The sequence below is a fragment of the Pinus tabuliformis genome, chromosome J (genome assembly GCF_031772625.1).
Source record: "Pinus tabuliformis cultivar Carrire ecotype Pingquan chromosome J, CPIR1, whole genome shotgun sequence".
NCBI lineage: Eukaryota > Viridiplantae > Streptophyta > Pinopsida > Pinales > Pinaceae > Pinus > Pinus tabuliformis.
The window spans coordinates 1222660228-1222680888 of record NC_142295.1 but is presented as its reverse complement, the minus strand read 5'-3'; the positions used below and the strand labels follow the sequence as shown (position 1 = coordinate 1222680888).

The 20661-nt window shown below is 40.8% G+C and overlaps 2 protein-coding genes across 2 annotated transcripts; both read left to right on the top strand.

Moving 5' to 3' along the window:
• The first annotated feature begins 10255 nt into the window (after nt 1-10255).
• LOC149231536 (disease resistance protein Roq1-like) lies at nt 10256-11809 on the top strand. Its single transcript, XM_089381667.1, has 2 exons — nt 10256-10758; nt 10858-11809. The coding sequence occupies exons 1-2, from the start codon at nt 10256-10258 to the stop codon at nt 11807-11809; spliced, it is 1455 nt and encodes a 484-aa protein (XP_089237793.1).
• Nucleotides 11688-13917, top strand: LOC149231535 (uncharacterized). The gene is made up of 3 exons (XM_089381666.1): nt 11688-11977; nt 12071-12427; nt 12580-13917. Exons 1-3 carry the CDS (start codon nt 11855-11857, stop codon nt 13915-13917), a joined length of 1818 nt encoding a protein of 605 aa, XP_089237792.1. The 5' UTR covers nt 11688-11854.
• The last annotated feature ends 6744 nt before the right edge of the window (nt 13918-20661 follow it).

Here is a 20661-nt window from a genome sequence, read left to right as displayed (position 1 = left end):
CAAGCATTGACTAAGTGAGGATACAACTTTCTCACCTGTCCAATCTCTATCTATTTTGCACTACTTGGCTTTGAACCCTTTAGCCCAATTCTGAGGTACTCAACATCTCCCCTGTGCGTCATTCTCACCTTCCTGTCCAGAAATGTGTCTTCTTGCAATTCATTAAGATATTTAGGTAACAGGTCATCAATAGAAGGTAATTGACTCTACTCTTCAGGATCTTCAATTAACGAAGGTTCAAATAGTCTCAAGCTGTCTGCATTGATGACTGAGTAGATGTGCATATAAGCTGGAAAATCAAGGCGAAAAGCATTCTCACCAATTTTTTCAAGGATCCTGAAAGGTCCATACATTATTGGTTTTAGCTTTTTACCTTCACCTTGCATCCTGTCTTTGCTGATATACAGCGAGACTTGATCACCGACTTGGAAACTATGCTCCATCCAATGCTTGTCATGCCTTGCCTTGTATTTGGCCTGACTCTTTTCCAGCTGTTCCTGTACTACCTGATGGATCTCTTGGATTTGTTCAATGAATCTAGTTGCCTTGTCCACATCGCTGTGTCCCTCAACTTCTTTGTCCTTACCAAAGACAAAATCCAAGGGAGACCTTGGTGTGAAACCAAAATAGGTCTCAAAAGGATATCTTTGTGTGGAAGAATGTTTGGCTCTGTTGTAAGCATGCTGCACATAACACAAATGTTCATCCCAAAGCTTGGGATGCTTGCTGCAATTACCCCTGAGTAACTAGATCACTGTCCTATTGACTACTTTTGTTTGGCCATCGGTTTGTGGATGGAAATCTATGATTTTTTTTAGTTTGGTGTCCATCAATTCCCACAGACTTGACCAAAACATCCCCACAAATCTGGTGTCTCAATCAGATATAATGGAAGTGGGTAATCCAAAATGAACCCATACATGTTGAAAGAACAGTTTTGTAGTTTGTTCAGCTGTAATCTGTTTATTACATATCAAAATACACATTTTGCTGAACCTATCCAAAACAACATACAGATAATCATGACCTTTCCTAGATTTAGGCAGTCCTCCAACAAAGTCCATGGAAACACTTTCCCAAGGATGAGAAGGAATTGGCAATGGAGTGTACAAGCCTAGTTTCCTATTGTTGGGCTTGCTTTTAGCACACGTATGGGTGATGTGCTAGGTCTGATGAACCCCTTCTTGAGCAACTCTTGCACCTGCTTCTTGATTTATGTATTCTCTAAAGCGGACAACTTGTACATCCCAATGTTAGGCAATGTAGCATCTTGCTGCAAATTAATATCATGCACTATTTCCTTTTTGGGTGGCAGACCTTTAGGTTCTTGAAACAAGATATCATACTCTGAAACAATTTTTTCTAAATCAGCTTGCTGTTTAGCATCACAACCCTCAAATACATTGATTTTATCAGGTTTCTTTTCCTTTACAACCATCAGTAAAAATTGCTTGCATGAATTTACAATTCATTTCATCTGTGTTGAGTTTATGAGAGTATAATTATTCTTGAGCTTACGAGCTCTTACAAAGTATTCGATTCCATCTTTAACGAGTAGATACTTGTTCTCAGCTCTATAGAAAACAACTTTTCTGTCATACAAGTAAGGACTTCCTAAAACAATTCCACATATATCCAAAGGAATTATATCTAACTCAACCTCATCTACAAATGCTAACCCAAAAGAAAACTTAAGTTTGCATTGTCTATTCACTTGTAGTTGTGCTTTATCACTTAACTAACCTAATGGGTTTTAAGAAATTTACTGCATAACATAAATAATTACTGAGAGGAATAAATATAAAAATAACCAACAACAACCATAAACACATAAACACAAATGTTTATCCGGGAAAACCCCAAATTTGGCGAAAAAACCATCCTAATAAGATCTCATTAGCATTTGCCAAAACCCTGGCCAATCCGACCAAGTGAGCCTTCACCACTCACCTCCAGGTCTTGCATTACAATGAAGTCCTTCCAGCCTTTTATAAGCTCCATTACATATAATACCACGGGTGGAATACTATGGGTGCACAATACCATGTGCCCCAAAACCATCATTATTTAACCTGGTCAACTTTGACTCTATCCTGAGTCAAGTTTACCTAACAATTCCCCCCTTAAACTTGACTTGGGGTTCCCTGACTAACTCCAGCCAAACCTGCTAAGTGAGACAATCCCGCTCACTCTAGCTCTTACCCCCCTCAAAGTTTTTACCCGGGTTATTGTTAACCCGACATCCCCCTTATCACCTAGGTCTAACCCAGACTTTACCGGTGATCACCGAGGGGTACACATGCCTTACCAGGTCTTACAGTAGTATGCCCATTTATATGCAATAATTTTGACTTCATTAATTTTTTTTTCTTTTCTTTTTTTCTTTTTTTGTTTATTGCTGCTACGATTTTGATCCATCCTCTCTCAATTTGATTTGCTCAAAAAATTCTATCAAACCGCTCTATTTGCGAGCCCGATGAGAACCTCGTAGATTCCAGTACCGGTGACCTCACGTAGAATAAAACGAACAATTTTCGAAGCCGCATGAACAATTTTCTTCTGCTGACCTGCATGCATCCCACGCCTACTCCATCTTTCAACACAACATAGAACACACAAGAAATATCCCTTATTGATTCCCTACGAAAAAAGCTCTGAACACAATCAACCTTGAATTTTAATATTACCAAAGGTATCTCTCAACCTTCTTTAAATAGCCACATGAATCCCGAACAATTCGTCAGCATGTTCCAAACCGGTAAATATCGCAAATGCACTACAATCCCTGGCAGTTAAAGCACTATCTTCCGCAAATTCTCCTCGAGGTTCTTCCACGTACGATTGTTCCACCATTATTTTCCAGACCTGGATCTGTAAAAAAGCTGCATTGATCTCATCAGGCACTATAAATCCCTAGCATCAAAGAATCCCTTTGAAGCCAATATCTGGCTCTGATACCAGTTGTTAAGAAATTTACTGCATAACATAAATAATTACTGAGAGGAATAAATATAAAAATAACCAGCAACAACCATAAACACATAAACACAAATGTTTATCCGGGAAAAACCCCAAATCCAGGGAAAAACCCATCCTAATAAGATCTCATTAGCATTGGCCAAAACCCTGGCCAATCTGACCAAGTGAGCCTTCACCGCTCACCTCCAGGTCTTGCATTACAATGAAGTCCTTCCAACCTTTTATAAGCTCCATTACATATAATACCATGGGCAGAATACTATGGGTGCACAATACCAAGTGCCCCAAAACCATCACTGTTTAACTTGGTCAACTTTGACTCTATCCTGAGTCAAGTTTACCTAACAATGGGTATGGTTTCTTATGAGGTGTAGTCAATAATCCCAAATTCTTTACAGTTGCTTCTAAAATTAAATTTACTTGTGAACCACTATCAAACAAAGTATCAATATTTTGATGTTTGGAAATAACTTGAATATGGAAAAGCTTATGTCTTTTTCTCTCATTTTCTTCATCAAAAGTAGATTGTGCAGAATTACTAGTAGATGCTTCAGAATTCATACCTTTTATACTTGTGGCTGCAATGGTTGTTTCATCTCCTGAGTTCAACCCCAAATCCTTCTGAATAGCTGCAACAATCTTCTTCTTCTCGCCCTCGAACTTCTTAGGTCTCAGCTCCAGATGCAGGATCCAATAGTGCTCATCATCATGCCCCTCCTTCTTACAGTGAGTACATGAGGACTTTCTCTTCTGTGCAGTGTTGGCCTTCCTTGCTTTCCATTTATGTTTTCTTTTCTCCCTATTCTTGCTTGCAGTGGGTTGGGATGATCCCCCAACTTCTGGGTTCCCATTCTTTCCTCTAGCTTCTAGATGCGTAGCTTGAACAGATACCTCATTTAGACTAGTGGGATTAACATAAAGATAGTGTGCCTCATGTAGTTGTGCAGACCACCTATGTACTTCAACGGAGTATCAGGCAAGTCTAAAGAAATTCCTAGGATTAAAGCTCTCTTCCTAAATTCTTGGGTGTAACTTTGTACACCTTTCCCTTTCAATTGGCGAAGAGTTTGCCAGCTCATCATGGCTTGCTGCATGTAAGCCAGTGGATAGAACTGCTTTTTGATTGCAGAAACAAATTCACTCCAGACAGAAAGAGTCTTACCATGTTTCTTCATGTCAGCTTGGGTCCTGCCTTCACACCAAACCAAGGCAATGCCCTCCAAGGCTTAGGCTGTCCAACTGAATCTTTCTCTTGTCTGAATCAATACTCTGCACTCTGCAATAAACATCAATTTGTCTGATCCAATTGTCTAGATTTTCTGCATTCAACTCTCCATCATATATTGGTAAATCAAATTTAACATCTAGTTTAATCAAAGATGCTTTCTTTTTATGTTCAGGGCTATTAGGAGGTATGAGAAAGCTTTCTTCTTTCCCTTTGCCTTTGGAGTGGTCATGGAGGAAAGATTCTTCTTCCCCCTTATCTTGTTTGGAGCTTGATGATTCCTCATCTTTGTGTTTTCTAAAGTCCTTATACATTTCCTCTACCATGGACCTCATGGCCAGGAAACTATCTATAAATTGTGGGTCTGGGCCCACGGAACCTTCCTCCGACATTGTCTTCTGAGGATAGACTCTTCCAATTTTAGGATTAGTTTCGACCAACTCTCCTTCTCCTAATTTGAGCTTTGATCTAGTTAGCATTCAACAACTAAATCCAGCACAAGCTTGTCTAACCTTAACAACCTATAGCTCTGATACCTCTTGATCTAAAATCACCCCTAGGTGACCTCAGGAAATTAATGAAGGTATTACAAACTCATGTGCTGGTGTGTGTGTCTATATTATATTAGGCAACAGATCGATGCGATTACAAAATACACAGACACTTGAAATAGTAAGAGATCACAGTAAGCAAAACATAAATACAACAAAATTTAATAAGGAGTTCACCCAATCCTCCTTGGGCTACATCTCCTGGTCCAACCTTCAGTGGTGGCCTTTTTATTATGTTTTTAAAGCAGAGTCTTACAATAAGGAGCTCAATCTGAGTCTCACTTGACAGATGTTGATCAGTAGGATGGCACTTGGAATTCCCAAGTCCTTAGAGTTCATAGACTCCCCTTACCAAATTTCGACCTCAAATGGTCTATGTCTGCTCAATGCTACCCTTACTTTGATGTTTAGCTCAGCTTCTCTGTCCCCTGCAATTTTTCCTCTTTTTTTTGTCTCTCTCGGCCTTCGGCTTCTTCACTGCTTCTCTGCCTCACTACCTGTCCTGTCTCTGTCATCTTGTGGCTTTAAAGCCAGTTCATTCCTTCGACTGTTTGTTTCGGCTTCCCGACTCTCTAGATCGCCTGCCTCTATCCGCTGGGACTCCTCTGCCCTGCATCATCATTGCTGCGTAACGCTTCGCAGAGAGGTGGCCACCTATCTCTTTGCGAACTGAGTATCAGTTCTTCCTGAATGGTCGTTTTTTTCCGTTATTTCCCAGATGCCTACCAAATGGATCCTTCTGTCAATTCATCGGTCAAATCAGACTTCAAATATTATGCGCCATAGTTTATTTCTCCCTCGAGTTTGGTCATCCATCGGGTGGAACCTTCGCTGTTGATCTGGACCCCCCAGATCTTACGGTCTTCGCTCTTATCGCATGGTTGAGTTGCTTGATCGTTACTCCGCAATGTAAGCGGTTTCTCTCTCTCCCCGCCAGACATGCGTCACTCGGAGTATGGAATAGCTAGGTCCTCGGCCAAACCCGCTTACCACCCGAAATTCCTTCGATATTCTGCCGGTTTTGAGCGCGGGACCTGCCTTGTCGGTTTTAGCACTTTCCCACGGTTTTCTGGTTTCCCTTGTGACCGAGCGCTCGGGGCCTTTCCTTCTCGAGGGGTTTTAACCAGCGATACGTGTAATCGCATATCAGAAACAACCTCCATTTATGGATCTGAGCTTCCAAATTGCCATTTTTGTGCCATGCGCAATCTCCATGGGCCAACGGTCAGCGCGCTTTGACCGAAGGTCCTCGTTGCTCCGTGTTGGCTGCAAATTGCCATTATTCAGAGGTTATTTCTGATAGCTATAAGATTTCTTGAAGTTTGTCATTCATTCTTAACAATCATGGAATTGTTTGAGGATCCAATTTGGATCAACTCTCCTTACTGAACTCGACCTCTAAGGATCAAAGTAGCATGACAGGTCTATGTCGAGGGGTTTGCTTGAACTTCTCAAGCCTTCTGGAGTACGCAGAATCTCTGACTCTCTCTGGCTCTATCTGGCTCGATGCTGCCTTCAGGTCAGCTCAGCTTCTACTCTCTGTTCTTAGCTAGCTTCGTATAACTAACTATTATCACTGCTTCTCTGTTTGTCTTCTCGGTTTCTACCTTTCTCTCTGCCTGCCTTACTCTCTGTCTGTTCGTGGCTTAAAGCTAATTCGCTTCCCGACAGTTTGTTTCCTCTTCCCAGTTCTCTGGATCCCCTGCCTCTGTCTGCTTGAATTCCCATACTCTACGTCATCATCACTATGTAACGCTTCACAGAGAGGTGGCCACGTGTTTCCTCACGAACTGAGTGTTAGTTCTCTTTGAACGGTTGTTATTTCTGTTGCTCCATGATTGCCTGCGAAACTGATTCCTCTGCCAACTCATCGGTCATGCTGGACCTGAAATCTTATACTACTCAGCCTATTTCCTCGTCAAATTCGGTCATCCATTGGATCATTTCTCCGCCGTTCATCTGGAGCCTCCAGATCCTACGGTCTCCATCCATATCGAGTGGGTAAGTAGCATGACTTTTACCCGTCCAATGTGAGTGGTTTTCTCTCTCATCTGCCGGATGCATGTCACCCAGTTTATGGCATCAGGTGGGACTTGGTTGAACCCACTTACCGCTTGAAGCCCTTCCGATATCCTGCTGGTTTTAGTGTGGGACCCGCCTTTTGACGGAATCGGCGATTTCCGTACGGTTTTATGCTTTCCTCGTGATTGAGCGCTTAGGGGCTTTCCTTCACTGAGGGGGACGCCTTGCGATATGCGATTAGCGCTTTAGCTCTAATCACGTATCAGAAAATACCCCTGGGTCTGGATTTGACCTCCCATTTGTCAATTTGTGCCAGCGCACGGTTACCATGGCCAACAGTCTGCGCACTTTGACTGAGGGTCCTCTTTGCTCCGTGCTGACCACAAACTACCATTGTTTAGAGGTTACTTTTGATAAGCTCGACATTCATAAGACTTTGAAACTTCGGCATGAGTTTTTACAGAGTTCGGGAAACTTTAGAAGGGTTTAAGGATCCGATTCGGATCATCCAATGATAAAAGTAGCTTTAGAGAGAGGTGTTTTTCTTTTAGTAGTAACACACAAGAGGTTAGTGATCAGGTGATCAGCATTTAGCTCAAAAGTCAAAGTTCTCAGAAATGCTCAGACACTGAACGAGCACGTTCGTCTCAACAATACGATCCCAACGCAACTCGTTTCACTCAAAATAGAGCTCGTATGAGGAAGATATCACATTCTGTCTGCTTTGCCAAACAGAGGAATTTAAACAAAAAAGTATAGTCACTGTACAGTTAGCAGTCCATACTGCTGACATGGCAGGTGACTGGGTAGGTCAAAGGGATGGTCAACGACCAACCAGGTATCGCCAAGTGGTGAATTGCGATTGGTCTACAGTGTGGTGAGTTGGTGTTAATTCATTGGTTGGAGGAGGACCAATGAGAAGGGGATATGTGGCAAGCCCAAAAGCCACCACGTGTCACTCCCCAAAGGCCTGGCATTGACTCGCATAGTGGAAAAATTATTGGCAGATTGGTGGAGTTGAACCCGCGACCTCACCTGCACAAACTCCACGACTTACCACCACACTGCTACCATAAGTATTAACCTATAATGGGTTGAGTTTGTATTTGATGTGTCATACGTGGCGGTTTGGAGGTAAATCGTTAGCGGTAACCTCCTTGAATGTGACCACACCATGAAAACTGATGGTTAGCGCAAACCATAACCGCGCAATTAGTGTTAATTGCAAATTAACCCCTAATTAATCTGATACTATCCACTAATTAATGCGCAGTTAAGTTGGCGACATTTTTGGCGGTCTGACAAATTCAGAAATTCCTCCATTTTTGGCGGGATTAACTGGAGTTCTCCGGTTTTAGTGGAGTTTTCATAGGGAAATTGTTTTTTCCATAAATTTTGCAATCTTTTACCAAATTAGGCTCAGAAAAAGTCATTCTTAGATGATTTTAATGTTTTGATCACATTGAAGCAGGTTTCAGGAGCACTAGAGCATTGTAAACAACAATTTTTTCCATTTTGGGCTAATATAGAGGCCCAAGCCACGAAAGCTGGACCAAGGAGATGTAGCCCAGGTGGGGTGAACTCCTTCATCAAAACACTGTGTTAAGTGTTCATTTTGATGGTTTGTTGTACATTTGTTTGCGGTTGTTCAACACTTGATTTACATGCTATTTTTCTCATGAATTTGACATAAAACTTGACAAAATTTACCTGTTGCATTCATAAACACCATAAGGAAACCTATGCACATGAAGCAAATGATAAGAATTTTTTTTTAATTCTAAAGTTAAAATTACCACGAAAAAACTAACATTCAACAACAGATCAGTGACGAGGTATGCATTTGTAACCTAATGCTTAGTCTGCTCAGCTCGAGAGGGAATCCTTCATGGTGGCAGGCACCTGCAAGTATACAGTTCTCAGTTTAGAACTCTGATTTTCGTATTCTATTTACTCAGTGGTATTTTGCACAAAGAATTGGATGGGTGGACTCTTTTGGTATTAATATAGTTGGTATTTTAGCATCTCAATTTTTCTTTTGGAGCATATTTTTAGTCTCTACTAGCCTGTCCCCTACAATGATTTGAAGCCCTATGTTGCTTTCATTGTCTCTCACCACAACATTGTCCATCCTCTCAAGTTTAGTTGACAATGTAGCTTTCATTGTCTTTATCACTCACTTGATGATCTCATCCCTCTCACTCCCTCCATTTCCCTCTTCATTGTGCCTCTCCTAATGACATGACAGAGAGCCTAGAGTTGTAGAAGCTTAGCTGGCTCGGTGGAAGGGAGTGCTCACACTCGCCTCTGTGCCCATAACAATACTAGGCGTTATCAGAACTAGACCCTCGAGCTTGTCGACAGGGAATTGAGAAAACACATGTTAAAGTTGATGCAAACCAAGACGAGTATACTAATGTTGAAATCTTCACTTCGGTGGCCGAATGGGTGCCTAATCATACTCGGGGAAGCCAGAACCAATGTTTGTGCACCATTGAGCTATATTGGAACATTAAATCATTGCTCAACAAGGTCCTTTTGGAACACAATGAAGCCAAGAGCGAGATTGTGTTGTAGCTTAATGAACTCTTGCTAGAGCACCATGATATGGGCTTGGAAATAGAGACATGGCCTTGGGCCTAGCGAGAATTGAGGCCCTCTTATACAAGGGCAAAGAACCAGCCTTACTAGTATTCCTTATTGATCTAATAGAGGTTTCCACTTTATCTTGAGTCACTTACATGGTTCTAAATTTTGTAGATTTTGTTTTTGATCTAGTTATTTCTATATTATTTATTTAAACATATAATAATACTAATGCTCACAAAGTAATGACATATATATATATATATTAAAAAACATTGAGTTCACAAAATATAATCTTCATGTTATAGGGCAAACAAAGTCATTATTTTTCTAAAGCTATTTTAGTTTTCCCAATAATAATTAAAAAAATTATGATAACCATGATTCATGTTTTCCTCGAAATTTCTCAACCTCAAAGAAAAATTCATAAAAAAAAAATGCAATTAGATTCTCTTAACTATGCTCTTATTGGTCCCGTCCCACCGCCCAAACTTTAAATAATTGAATTTTCCTGGCGACACCTTGACTTTATCACCCACCTTTCTTTTCAAGGGAATACATTGAACAATGAAAAATAAATAAATCTGCGAGGAAGGAAGGAGCAACCTGCGAAGTAATTCTATGAAAGCAAAAAGAGGGACAGGTGGCAGACTAATCATTACTTTACAAATTCCCATTGTGTGCCCACCAGCTGGCCGTCGCTGGCATCCTATTTTGCAGACTAGATGTAAGTGCTGTGGACTGTGAAATAGGTTTAGGTTTTTGCTTTAGAAGGCCAACATACTTTCCTTGGACTGTGAAATAGGTTTAAATTTTGCTTGGGAGGGCCAAAATACTTTCCTTCACTCAATCTATCCATCTCTGCTTCACTTCTGCCTGTATCTCTGTTTCAATGGCAAACCTGCAAACATCCACCGTTCATCCCTCCGTCGACACCCCTTCCACATCTGGTGGCTACTACTACGATGTGTTTATCAGCCACCGCGGCCCGGACCTTAAAAACACCTTTGCCAGCCACGCCTACCATCGCCTTGTTTCTCATGGATTGCGACCATTTTTCGATAGGGAAGAATTGCGGGAGGGAGAGTGGTTACTTCCTCAAATTGAAGGCGCCATCAGAACCGCCCCTGCTCATATCACCATCTTCTCTCCTCGATATGCCGAGTCGAAGTGGTGTCTTGATGAGCTTTCTCTTATATGCAAGTCTGGGGCTACTGTAATCCCAGTCTTTTATAATGTGAAACCTTCTGAGCTTAGATGGATAGGGCGGTATGTTCAAGACCTAACTGTGCATGAAAAGAAAGGCAGATACGAGCCCAAAAGGCTTGAAGATTGGAGAAAAGCTCTCAAAGGCGTCTCAGAGATAAGCGGTTTTGAACTCGAAACCTACAATGGGTTGGAACTTGGAACTCTTAGCCCTCTCTGTTCATATTATTAATCTAACTGGTATTGATATACATCTAATGTTTTGTTGGCTGTATTTTGAATTTACAGTGACGAGGGGAAGCTGTTGGATGATCTCGTGAAATGCATCCTTAAAAAGGTCAGAAAAACAAGTTTGACTGTGGCAAGATATCCAACAGGTCTTGAAGAGAAAGTAGCAGAGTTTGAAAAGATCCTGTCATTGCAAGAGGGGCAGAGTGGAAAAGTGAAGGTGATGGGAATTGTGGGCATGGGTGGAATAGGCAAGACAACACTAGCCAAAGAACTCTTCAATATGAAGAGTTCCAATTTTGGTGAGTCCTGCTTCTTATTTGATGTTAGGGAGAATGCAAGTAGAAGGTCTCTAAATTCCTTGCAAACCAAACTAATAAAAGACTTAGTTCATATAGAGGTGCGGATAGATCACATTGATGAAGGCACAGAGGTGCTCAAAACCTCTCTCAAAACTTCTCCACACGCTTTAGTGGTTATAGATGATGTAGATCATGCAGATCAGTTGAATGCCTTTTTGCCATTAAAGGACGTCCTTCGTTACGATAGCCTAATTTTGGTTACATCTCGTTACAAGGATGTCCTCATAAGCTCAGGATTAGTAGAATCGTCAATCTATAGATTGACTGGTCTCAATGAACAACACTCTCAACAACTCTTTTGCTCTTATGCCTTTTGCGATCCTCATTCGCCTTCAGGATTCAAAGATCTGGTAGATGAATTTTATAGGGCCTGTGATGGATTGCCCTTGTCTTTGAAAGTCTTTGGCGGTCTTCTGTGTGGAAAGAGGGACAAATCTTATTGGGAAGGGCTATTGAATAAACTTCGCCAAATAAAACTTCCGAAAGAGATTCAGCAAACACTCAAACTCAGTTACGATGCACTGGAGGAAGAGGAAAAGCAAATATTCTTAGACACTGCCTGTTATTTCATTGGGGAAGACAGGGATATGGCGATAAGAATATGGGATGGATCAGGCTGGAACGGTCTGGTGGGCCTTGCAAATCTCTAGGACAGGTGCCTCGTTGAGGTTGACACAGAAAATAATACCATAAAAATGCACGATCACCTGAGAGACCTGGGAAGACAAATTGCGGATGAGCAGAAGTCATGTGGAGTAATCCCGCATCGTGAATGGCGTGTGATGAAGGACATTCCTGAGTTGTGGCGGCAATATTCTGTAAGTGCTTGAATTATTCATACAACTTTATGGTTTCTTTATTCAGCAAAAGCAGTTTAATTTGTTTGTTGCTTGTTTTTAACGAATGAACAGGTAATAACTGAGGTGCGCGGAATTAGGACGGTTCATCGCCTCAATGCGGACCCAGAACTTTCAGCAGAAGGGTCGTCATGGTTGAAAAGTTGGTGTGAAGAGGTGTTCGGAAACTGCTTGAGGAAGTTGATCGACCCTTCACCGTATCGTTTCAGTAAGTTACAACTTGTTGCAACTGAAGGTGATGATTTAAAAAGCATATTGAGTAGGGTTGAGTCGCCAAATTTGATATGGCTACGCTGGAGTGACTGTCCGTACAACTGCCTGCCTCCCTGGCTTCTGATTCTGATGAAGAATGTAAGGGTTTTAGAAGTGAGCGGAAAGAAATTGGATACACTATGGCGAGCAAAATCTCAGGTGAAAGTTAACGCTGGTTCCTTCGTTTGCATGTCTATTATTCTTATTATTTGCCGCTCTATTTTATGGGAGATTATTGTTGCTATCGATATAGTAGTACAGGGTCGGGATATGGGGATGAAAATATCTTATATTTGACTATTGCATTGCAGGCACCTCTAGAGTTGCGGGAATTGACTATTCATTCTCCTCATTCTCCTCTTTTCGAGTTTCCAAAGTCCATTGGTCAGCTGAAGCACATAGAAAAGATTGTGGTGAACACTTATGGTCTCGAATTGTTACCAAAAGAATTTTGTGATTTGCACTCCCTGAAATACCTCGATCTCTCTGGTTCCCAACGCTTGCAAATGCTTCCAGATTCCTTTGGGTGCTTAACAAATCTCGTGCACCTTGATCTCAGTGCTTCCTCTAGTTTGCAAATGCTTCCAAATTCCTTCGGCAATTTAATTCGCCTTAAATATCTGAATCTCAAGGGGTGCACAGAGTTGACCATATCGGATGAAACATTTGCAAATGTCCGTTCTCTTGAATATTTGAATTTGAGTTATGTTTGTATGGAAATGTTGCCTTGGCAAGTTACACATCAACAGTCCCTGGAAGAATTACATCTGCTGTGTACAGGTTTACAAGAATTGCCTGAGGATATCAAAAACCTCAGGAATCTGGAAGTACTTACTGTGGGAAGCCATTCCTTGAAAGAACTGCCATGTTCGTTGGGTCACCTGAGCAGATTGAAGCACTTGGAGCTCGTCTATTGCAAAGAACTGAAATCTTTGCCCGATTCGTTGGGACTGCTGACTCAGCTGTCAGAGTTGAAGATAGAAGCTTGTGGAATAGAGTCCTTACCGGCAGAAATGGAGAAATTGAGCAACCTGGTAAAGTTAACAGTAAAATCCTGTCCGATACGCGAGCTGCCATTGAAAAGCGGGGTGGAAGGAGCACTGTCCCGACTGGAATACTTAGAGCTGGAGAGAACAAAAATATCGGAGATATGTTTGGTTGAGGGTGTTTGTCCCAGCCTTAAACATCTCTATATCTATGGTTGCAATGATCTGGTGGAGGTTGGAGCACTGCCACCAATGCTCATAACACTGTATGTGCGTGCCTGTCACAAACTGATGAAAATGGAAGGGTTGTACAATCTTAGCAACCTTCGAGAACTACACATTCGGGAATTTAAAGAGTTGGAGGAGCTACCGTGTTTTGAAAGGTTAATATCTTTGAACACGATCCGGGTGAGGGTTTGTGATAAGGTGAGGAAAATGGAAGGGCTTCATAATCTTACAATTTTTCAAACACTATTCATCATGGGGTGTAAAGAGTTGGAGGAGCTGATGTGTCTTGAAAGGTTAATATCTTTGAAGACGATCCGGGTGAGTGGTTGTGATAAGGTGAAGAAAATGGAAGGGCTTCATAATCTTACAAACCTTCAAGAACTACGGATCTCGGGGTGTAAAGAGTTGGAGGAGATGCCTGTTGGAATTTTCTGATAAATTCCATAACAGACAGACAAAAATTGCTCTGTTATTGCACTCTGTTTTTGCACAAAAAAACAGAAAATCGCTTGCTGGAAACGGTGTTTCAGCAACACGTTTTTTTTCAGTTGCTGTAACTTGTGTTGCAGCAACGCTATTCATGGTGTTGCAGCAACGTAAATTTTTTACGTCAAGTATTTTTTGAGTTACGGTGTAACAGCAACGGTGATTTGACGTCAACCACTTTTGGTGTAACAACAACGGGGATTTTTGACGCAATAACTTTTGGTGTAACAACAACGGAGATTTTTGACGCAATAACTTTTGGTGTAACAACAACAGGAAAAATTAACTTGCGTTTATTAAAAATAAACTAATTGTTACAGATTTGTCTTCCTCATACTGTGGGAATTTCACAACTTCTATTACAAAACAGATTCACCAAGGAACGCTTTTGTTCCACACAAATAAACATCTGTTAAACAAATTTCATTCAAATATCTACACTGCTGTGCATTTTTCCCTTTCTACTCTCTGCTGCACTGTTGCATCTACTCCTACTGTGCACTGCTGTGCATTTCACTATCTGGCAAGTATTATCTTCACGTTGCTGCGTGCTCTCCTCTGTTCTCTATCAATCTGCTGCTAACCTTAAAACTGAACTCCTGTGTGATGCATTTATATGTAAAAATATATCTTATTTAAACAGTAAAATATTACAGAATATCTTCTAATGCCTATCACCAAATTTAATGCAGCAAGGCGGTGATGCTTCTATCAAAAAACAAGTCGGCTGTCTGCAGGGGAATTCAATTGAAACTTTAATGCATATTAATGTGCAAAAATATCGGGCTTGACTTTAAGGCATCGAACATGCTGGAGTATTTACTGCAAATCTAGCTATTCATCGTTGCAGTTGGAATTAAATTCCAAAACTCCCCCTTAATTTCAACTGCTGCATACCCATACATTTCCTGAAATGATCAAAACCTTTCTTTGCTAATGGTTTTGTCAAGATGTCAGCAAGCTGATCCTCTGTTCTGCAGTTCTGCAAAACAATCTCACCATTGTTAACCAATTCACGTATGAAGTGAAATTTGGTGTCTATGTGCTTTGTTCTTTTATGAAAAACAGAGTTTTTAGACAATGCTATTGCTGAGCTATTGTCACAGTAAATGGTTGTGCCCTTTTCTTGTTCATGACACAAATCTTTGAGAACTCTTCTCAGCCACATTGCTTGGCATGCTGTTGCTGTTGCTGCCACATACTCTGCCTCTGCTGTTGACAAAGCCACAACTGGTTGCTTCTTGGAAGCCCATGAGATGGCTCCCGATCCCATATGAAACACATATCCCGATGTGCTTTTCCTATCATCAACACTTCCAGCCCAATCACTGTCAGTGTAACCTGTCAACATGAAACTTTCAGAAGAGGAGTATAAAATACCAAACCCCTTCGTTCCATTCACATACCTTAGAATCCTCTTGGCTGCCTGCCAATGAGTCTCTTTCGGTCTTTCCATAAATCTGGAAATTAAACTCACAGCGTGCATAATGTCCGGCCTAGTTGCAGTCAAGTACATAAGGCTGCCAACTATGCTCTTGTATAATTTTGGATCAAAATATTTGCTGCTGTCTTCTTTGGTTAATTTCAGCCCCACTACAGTTGGAGTCACAGCTGCTTTGCTGTTCTGCATGTTAAATCTCTTCAACACTGCTTCTACATATTTATCTTGAGAAATGAAAACACCATTTTCACTTTGGTCTACTTCAATTCCAAGAAAATATCTTAAGAATCCCAAGTCAGTCATTTCAAATTCACTTTTCATGACTACTTTAAAATCAGCAATGAGAGAAGCATCATTGCTAGTAAAAATCAAATCATCTACATATAGAACAACAATAATAATCTTACCGTCATTCTACTTTATGTAGAGTGTGGGTTCACCATCACACTTATCAAACCCATTCTCAATCAGGTAAGCATCTATTATGTTGTACCATGCTCTTGGAGCTTGCTTCAGCCCATAAAGAGCCTTCTTCAGTTTGCAAACTTTATGCTCTTGGCCTTCAACTTCATAGCCCGGAGGTTGACCAACATAAACCTCTTCTTTTAACACTCCATTTAGGAATGCAGATTTAACATCCATCTGATAAATCTTCCATTTGTGTTGTGCTGCAATAGACAACATTGTTATGACTGTTTCCATCCTTGCTACTAGTGCAAAGGTTTCATCATAGTCTCTGCCTTGTTGCTACTTGTAACCTTTCACAACAAGTCTTGCTTTGTGCCTGTCAATCTTACCTTCAGCATTGCTTTTGGTCTTATAGACCCACTTAACTCCAATGGCATCCTTGCCTTCAGGGAGGTCCACTAACTCCCATGTTTTACTCTTCTCAATTGCACCAATTTCTTCATTCATTGCTTCAATCCATTTATCTTCATTTACAACATCTTCAAAATGGATTGGGTCATCAATATGACAATACAAAGCGAATAATGAATTCAGACCGATATTGTTACTTACCTCTCCTTGTTCATAAATCTCATTTAGATTTCTGAATCTTGGTCTTCTTGGTGTGCTTGGAGTTCCATCCGAACTTAAGGGTATTTCAGATCCCTGTGGTGTTTCAGCAGCAGTGGTTTGTGGTGTAACAACAACTGTTCTTCCTTGACTTCTCAAGGCGGTTCGAATTCCAGCTTGTGGTGTGGTTTGTTGAACTTGCTGTGGTGGAGGAGGAGCCACCAAGGAAGGATTATTTGCTGTTGTCCCTTCCTCTTGTTCTTCATGAGACACAATTGTCTTCACATTCACTGTTTTTTCCAAGCTTCCATCCCAAGCTTCATCTTCAATGAACTGCACATCTCTACTTACTATTAACTTCTCGGTGGATGGATTATAGAGTTTGTATGCTTTTGACTCATCACAATAGCCAATAAAGACACACTTCTCCCCCTTACTATCAAGCTTTTGCCTTAGCTGATCCGGTACATGTGCATATTCCACACAACCGAATACTCTCATGTGAGTGACAGTTTGCTTTTGACCACTCCATGCCTCTTCTGGTATTCTGTTCATGACAGCTTTAGTTGGGCATCTATTCAAGATGTAAACTGCGCAAGTAACAGCTTCTGCCCAATATTCATGCGGTAAGTGTTTTTCCTTCAGCATACTTCTGACCATGTCAAGAATGGTCCTATTCTTTCTTTCGGCAACACCATTTTGCTGAGGTGGATACCTTGTGGTGAACTGCTTTTGTATGCCATTCTCTCTGCAAAAACACAGAAAGTCTTGGGAGATGTACTCTCCTCCTCTATCTGTTCTGAGCACTTTGATATAATTCCCACCATGCTTTTCAACAAGAGTTTTGAAGTGGCAGAATTTCTCAAACACTTCACTCTTCTGTTTCAGCATATACACCCATGTCTTTCTGGTGTAATCATCAATGAAGGTTAAAACATATTTATTTCCAGCAAATGATGGTATTTGCATCAGTCTGCACACATCAGAGTGAACAATTTCCAAGGGTGCTTTTGCCCTTATACTCTTTCCTGCTGAAAATCTTTCTTTGTGTTGCTTGCCCAAGATGCAGCCTTCACAAAGGCTGTCCGGTTTCTCAATCAACGACAATCCCTTTACCATTCCCTTTCTGTGCAGCAGATTCAGGCCTCCGAAATTGAGATGTCCAAATCTCAAATGCCACAACCAATTCACATCTTTCACTTGTTCCTGAAAGACTTCTTGTGTTACATCCGCAATAGTTCTGCCTTCCTTCAAATCTGCCCTGAGTTTGAGAGGAAACATTCTATTGCTGGTCATCTGCACCTATGTAATGATCTTCTTACTTGTAGGTATGTCTCTGATAGTACACAAATCATCTTTGAAGAGCACGTTGTAACCTTTGTTTATGAGCTGTCCAATGCTCAAAAGATTACATTTTAGACCAGGTACATAGTATACCTCTGGCAAAATCATCTGTTCTCCATTTTTTGCTCGAATACTGACTCTGCCCTTACCCTTGACAGATATCTTATCATCAGTCCTTGTTGTTACCTCAGATTTCACATTTTCATCAAGATTGGCAAACATTGCAATATTTCCAGTCATGTGATTACTACAACCTGAGTCTAAGAACCAAAAATCTTCTTGTTTATCTTGTGCTATGTTACATGTTAACAACACGTTCTTTGGGTTCTTATCTTCTTCATTTGCAAAATTAGCATTCTGCCTATTATTCATGTCATTTTGTTTTTTCTTGCATTCATTGGTGTAGTGCCCAAATTTTTTACAATAATGACATTGGACTTGGGATTTGTCATACCTTTGTCCATGAGCTTGCTGTTTGCTTGAACCTTCAGCTTGGTTCTGATTGCATCTCGTTCCGCTTGTGCTAGCAGGATAATTTCTGCCTCTGTTTTGGCTTCTTCCACGACCTCTGTTATTTGCTCTGCCTCGGCCTCTTCTTTGGCCAAAAGACATCTGAGTCTTGAATGCTTGCTCAAATGAGGAATCTGTTCCTCTACTCAGTCTGTGTTCATGAGACAACACAGAAGCACTCAGCTCATCTACCGTGAACTGTGAGAGATCTTTTGTTTCTTCTATTGCTACCACAATAGATTCAAACCTTGAGGGTAAACATCTCAATATTTTCTCTACAATCCTTCTATCTTCAAGAATCTCACCATGAGATCTTATCTGGGTTATCAAGCCAATAACCTGAGTGAAGAATGAATCTATAGTATCAGATTCCTTCATGCCAATATTTTCAAAGTCTCTCCTCAACATCTGCAACTTTGCAGTCTTCACCTTCTCCATGCCTTGATAGGCAGTTTTGAGAATATCCCATGCCTCTTTGGATTTTGTTGCTGCAGCAATCCGCGGAAAAACACTTTCATGTACTGATTGGAAGAGGAAAAAGAGGGCTTTGGCATCCTTCTTTCTGTCGCCCTTCAACTGGTCCGTTTCTGCTACTGTTAAAGCAACCAGTGCTGTTGCATCTGCAGGTTCAGCATAGCCAGTTTCAACCAGCTCCCATATTCCTTGAGAAGCAAACAATGCTTTCATTGTTATGGACCAATAACTGTGATTTTTCCCATTAAACTATGGCAGTTGGGAATTTTTCAAACCTGTTCCAGCATCTGCCATCTTAACCTGTATTGGTAAAGAAAAAATACTGTCTGTATTTTGAAAACAAGCAAAAACTTTCTCTGCTGGAAAAATCTGCTCAACAAGTTTCTTACAGCTCCTACAGTGAAAAACAAGCTCTGTTTTTGACTCACTGAGTGCCTAGACCAGCTCTGATACCATGTTGGAAATTTCTGATAAATTCCATAACAGACAGACAAAAATTGCTCTGTTATTGCACTCTGTTTTTGCACAGAAAAACAGAAAATCGCTTGCTGGAAACGGTGTTTCAGCAACACAATTTTTTTTTCAGTTGCTATAACTTGTGTTGCAGCAACGCTGTTCGTGGTGTTGCAGCAACGTAAATTTTTGACGTCAAGTATTTGTTGAGTTACGGTGATTTGACGTCAACCACTTTTGGTGTAACAGCAACGGGGATTTTTGACGCAATAACTTTTGGTGTAACAACAATAGAGATTTTTGACGCAATAACTTTTGGTGTCACAACAACAGGAAAAAATTAACTTGCATTTATTAAAAATAAACTAATTGTTACAGATTTGTCTTCCTCATACTGAGGGAATTTCACAACTTCTATTAGAAAACAGATTCACCAAGGAACGCTTCTGTTCTACACAAATAAACATCTGTTAAACAAATTTCATTCAAATATCTGCACTGCTGTGCATTTTCCCCTTTCTGCTCTCTACTGCGCTGTTGCATCTACTCCTGCTGTGCACTGCTGTGTGTTTCACTATCTGGCAAGTATTATCTTCACGCTGCTGCGGGCTCTCCTCTGCTCTCTATCAATCTGTTGCTAACCTTAAAACTGAACTGCTGTGTGATGCATTTATATGTAAAAACATATCTCATTTAAACAGTCAAATATTACAGAATATCTTCTAATGCCTATCACCGAATTTAATGCAGCAAGGCGATGATGCTTCTATCAAAAAACAAGTCGGCTGTCTGCAGGGGAATTCAATTAAAACTTTAATGCATATTAATGTGCAAAAATATCGGGCTTGACTTTAAGGCATCGAACAGGCTGGAGTATTTACTGCAAATCCAGTTGTTCATTGTTGTAGTTGGAATTAAATTCCAACACTGCCGTGTTTTGAAAGGTTAATATCTTTGAAGTGGATCTCTTTGTATGGCTGTGATAAGGTGAGGAAAATGGAAGGGCTTCATAATCTTACAAACCTTCAAGAACTACACATCTGGGGGTGTAAAGAGTTGGAGGAGCTGCCGTGTCTTGAAAGGTTAATATCTTTGAAGACGATCCTGGTGAGTGGTTGTGATAAGGTGAGGAAAATGGAAGGGCTTCATAATCTTACAAACCTTCAAGAACTACGGATTTGGGAGTGTAAAGAGTTGGAGGAGTTGTCGTGTCTTGAAAGGTTAATATCTTTGAAGCGGATCTCTTTGTATGGCTGTGATAAGGTGAGGGAAATGGAAGGGCTTCATAATCTTACAAACCTTCAAGAAGTACACATCACGAGGTGTGAAGAGTTGGAGGAGCTGCCCTGTCTTTGAAGAAGATCGGGATTGGTGAGGAGTGTTAGACTTTAGTTAAAAAAAATAAGGGGCTTGCGGCCGCTGACACAGATTCAAAAGCCACTATGGTTGATGTC

Excerpts from the sequence above, each read along its gene's own strand:
- LOC149231536 (XM_089381667.1), top strand. The coding sequence starts at position 10,256 with ATGGCAAACCTGCAAACATCCACCGTTCATCCCTCCGTCGACACCCCT. Across the intron at positions 10,759-10,857 it reads GAACTCGAAACCTACAATGG|TGACGAGGGGAAGCTGTTGG; the intron begins GTTGGAACTTGG and ends TTGAATTTACAG.
- LOC149231535 (XM_089381666.1), top strand. The coding sequence starts at position 11,855 with ATGCACGATCACCTGAGAGACCTGGGAAGACAAATTGCGGATGAGCAG. Across the intron at positions 11,978-12,070 it reads AGTTGTGGCGGCAATATTCT|GTAATAACTGAGGTGCGCGG; the intron begins GTAAGTGCTTGA and ends ACGAATGAACAG. Across the intron at positions 12,428-12,579 it reads TATGGCGAGCAAAATCTCAG|GCACCTCTAGAGTTGCGGGA; the intron begins GTGAAAGTTAAC and ends ATTGCATTGCAG.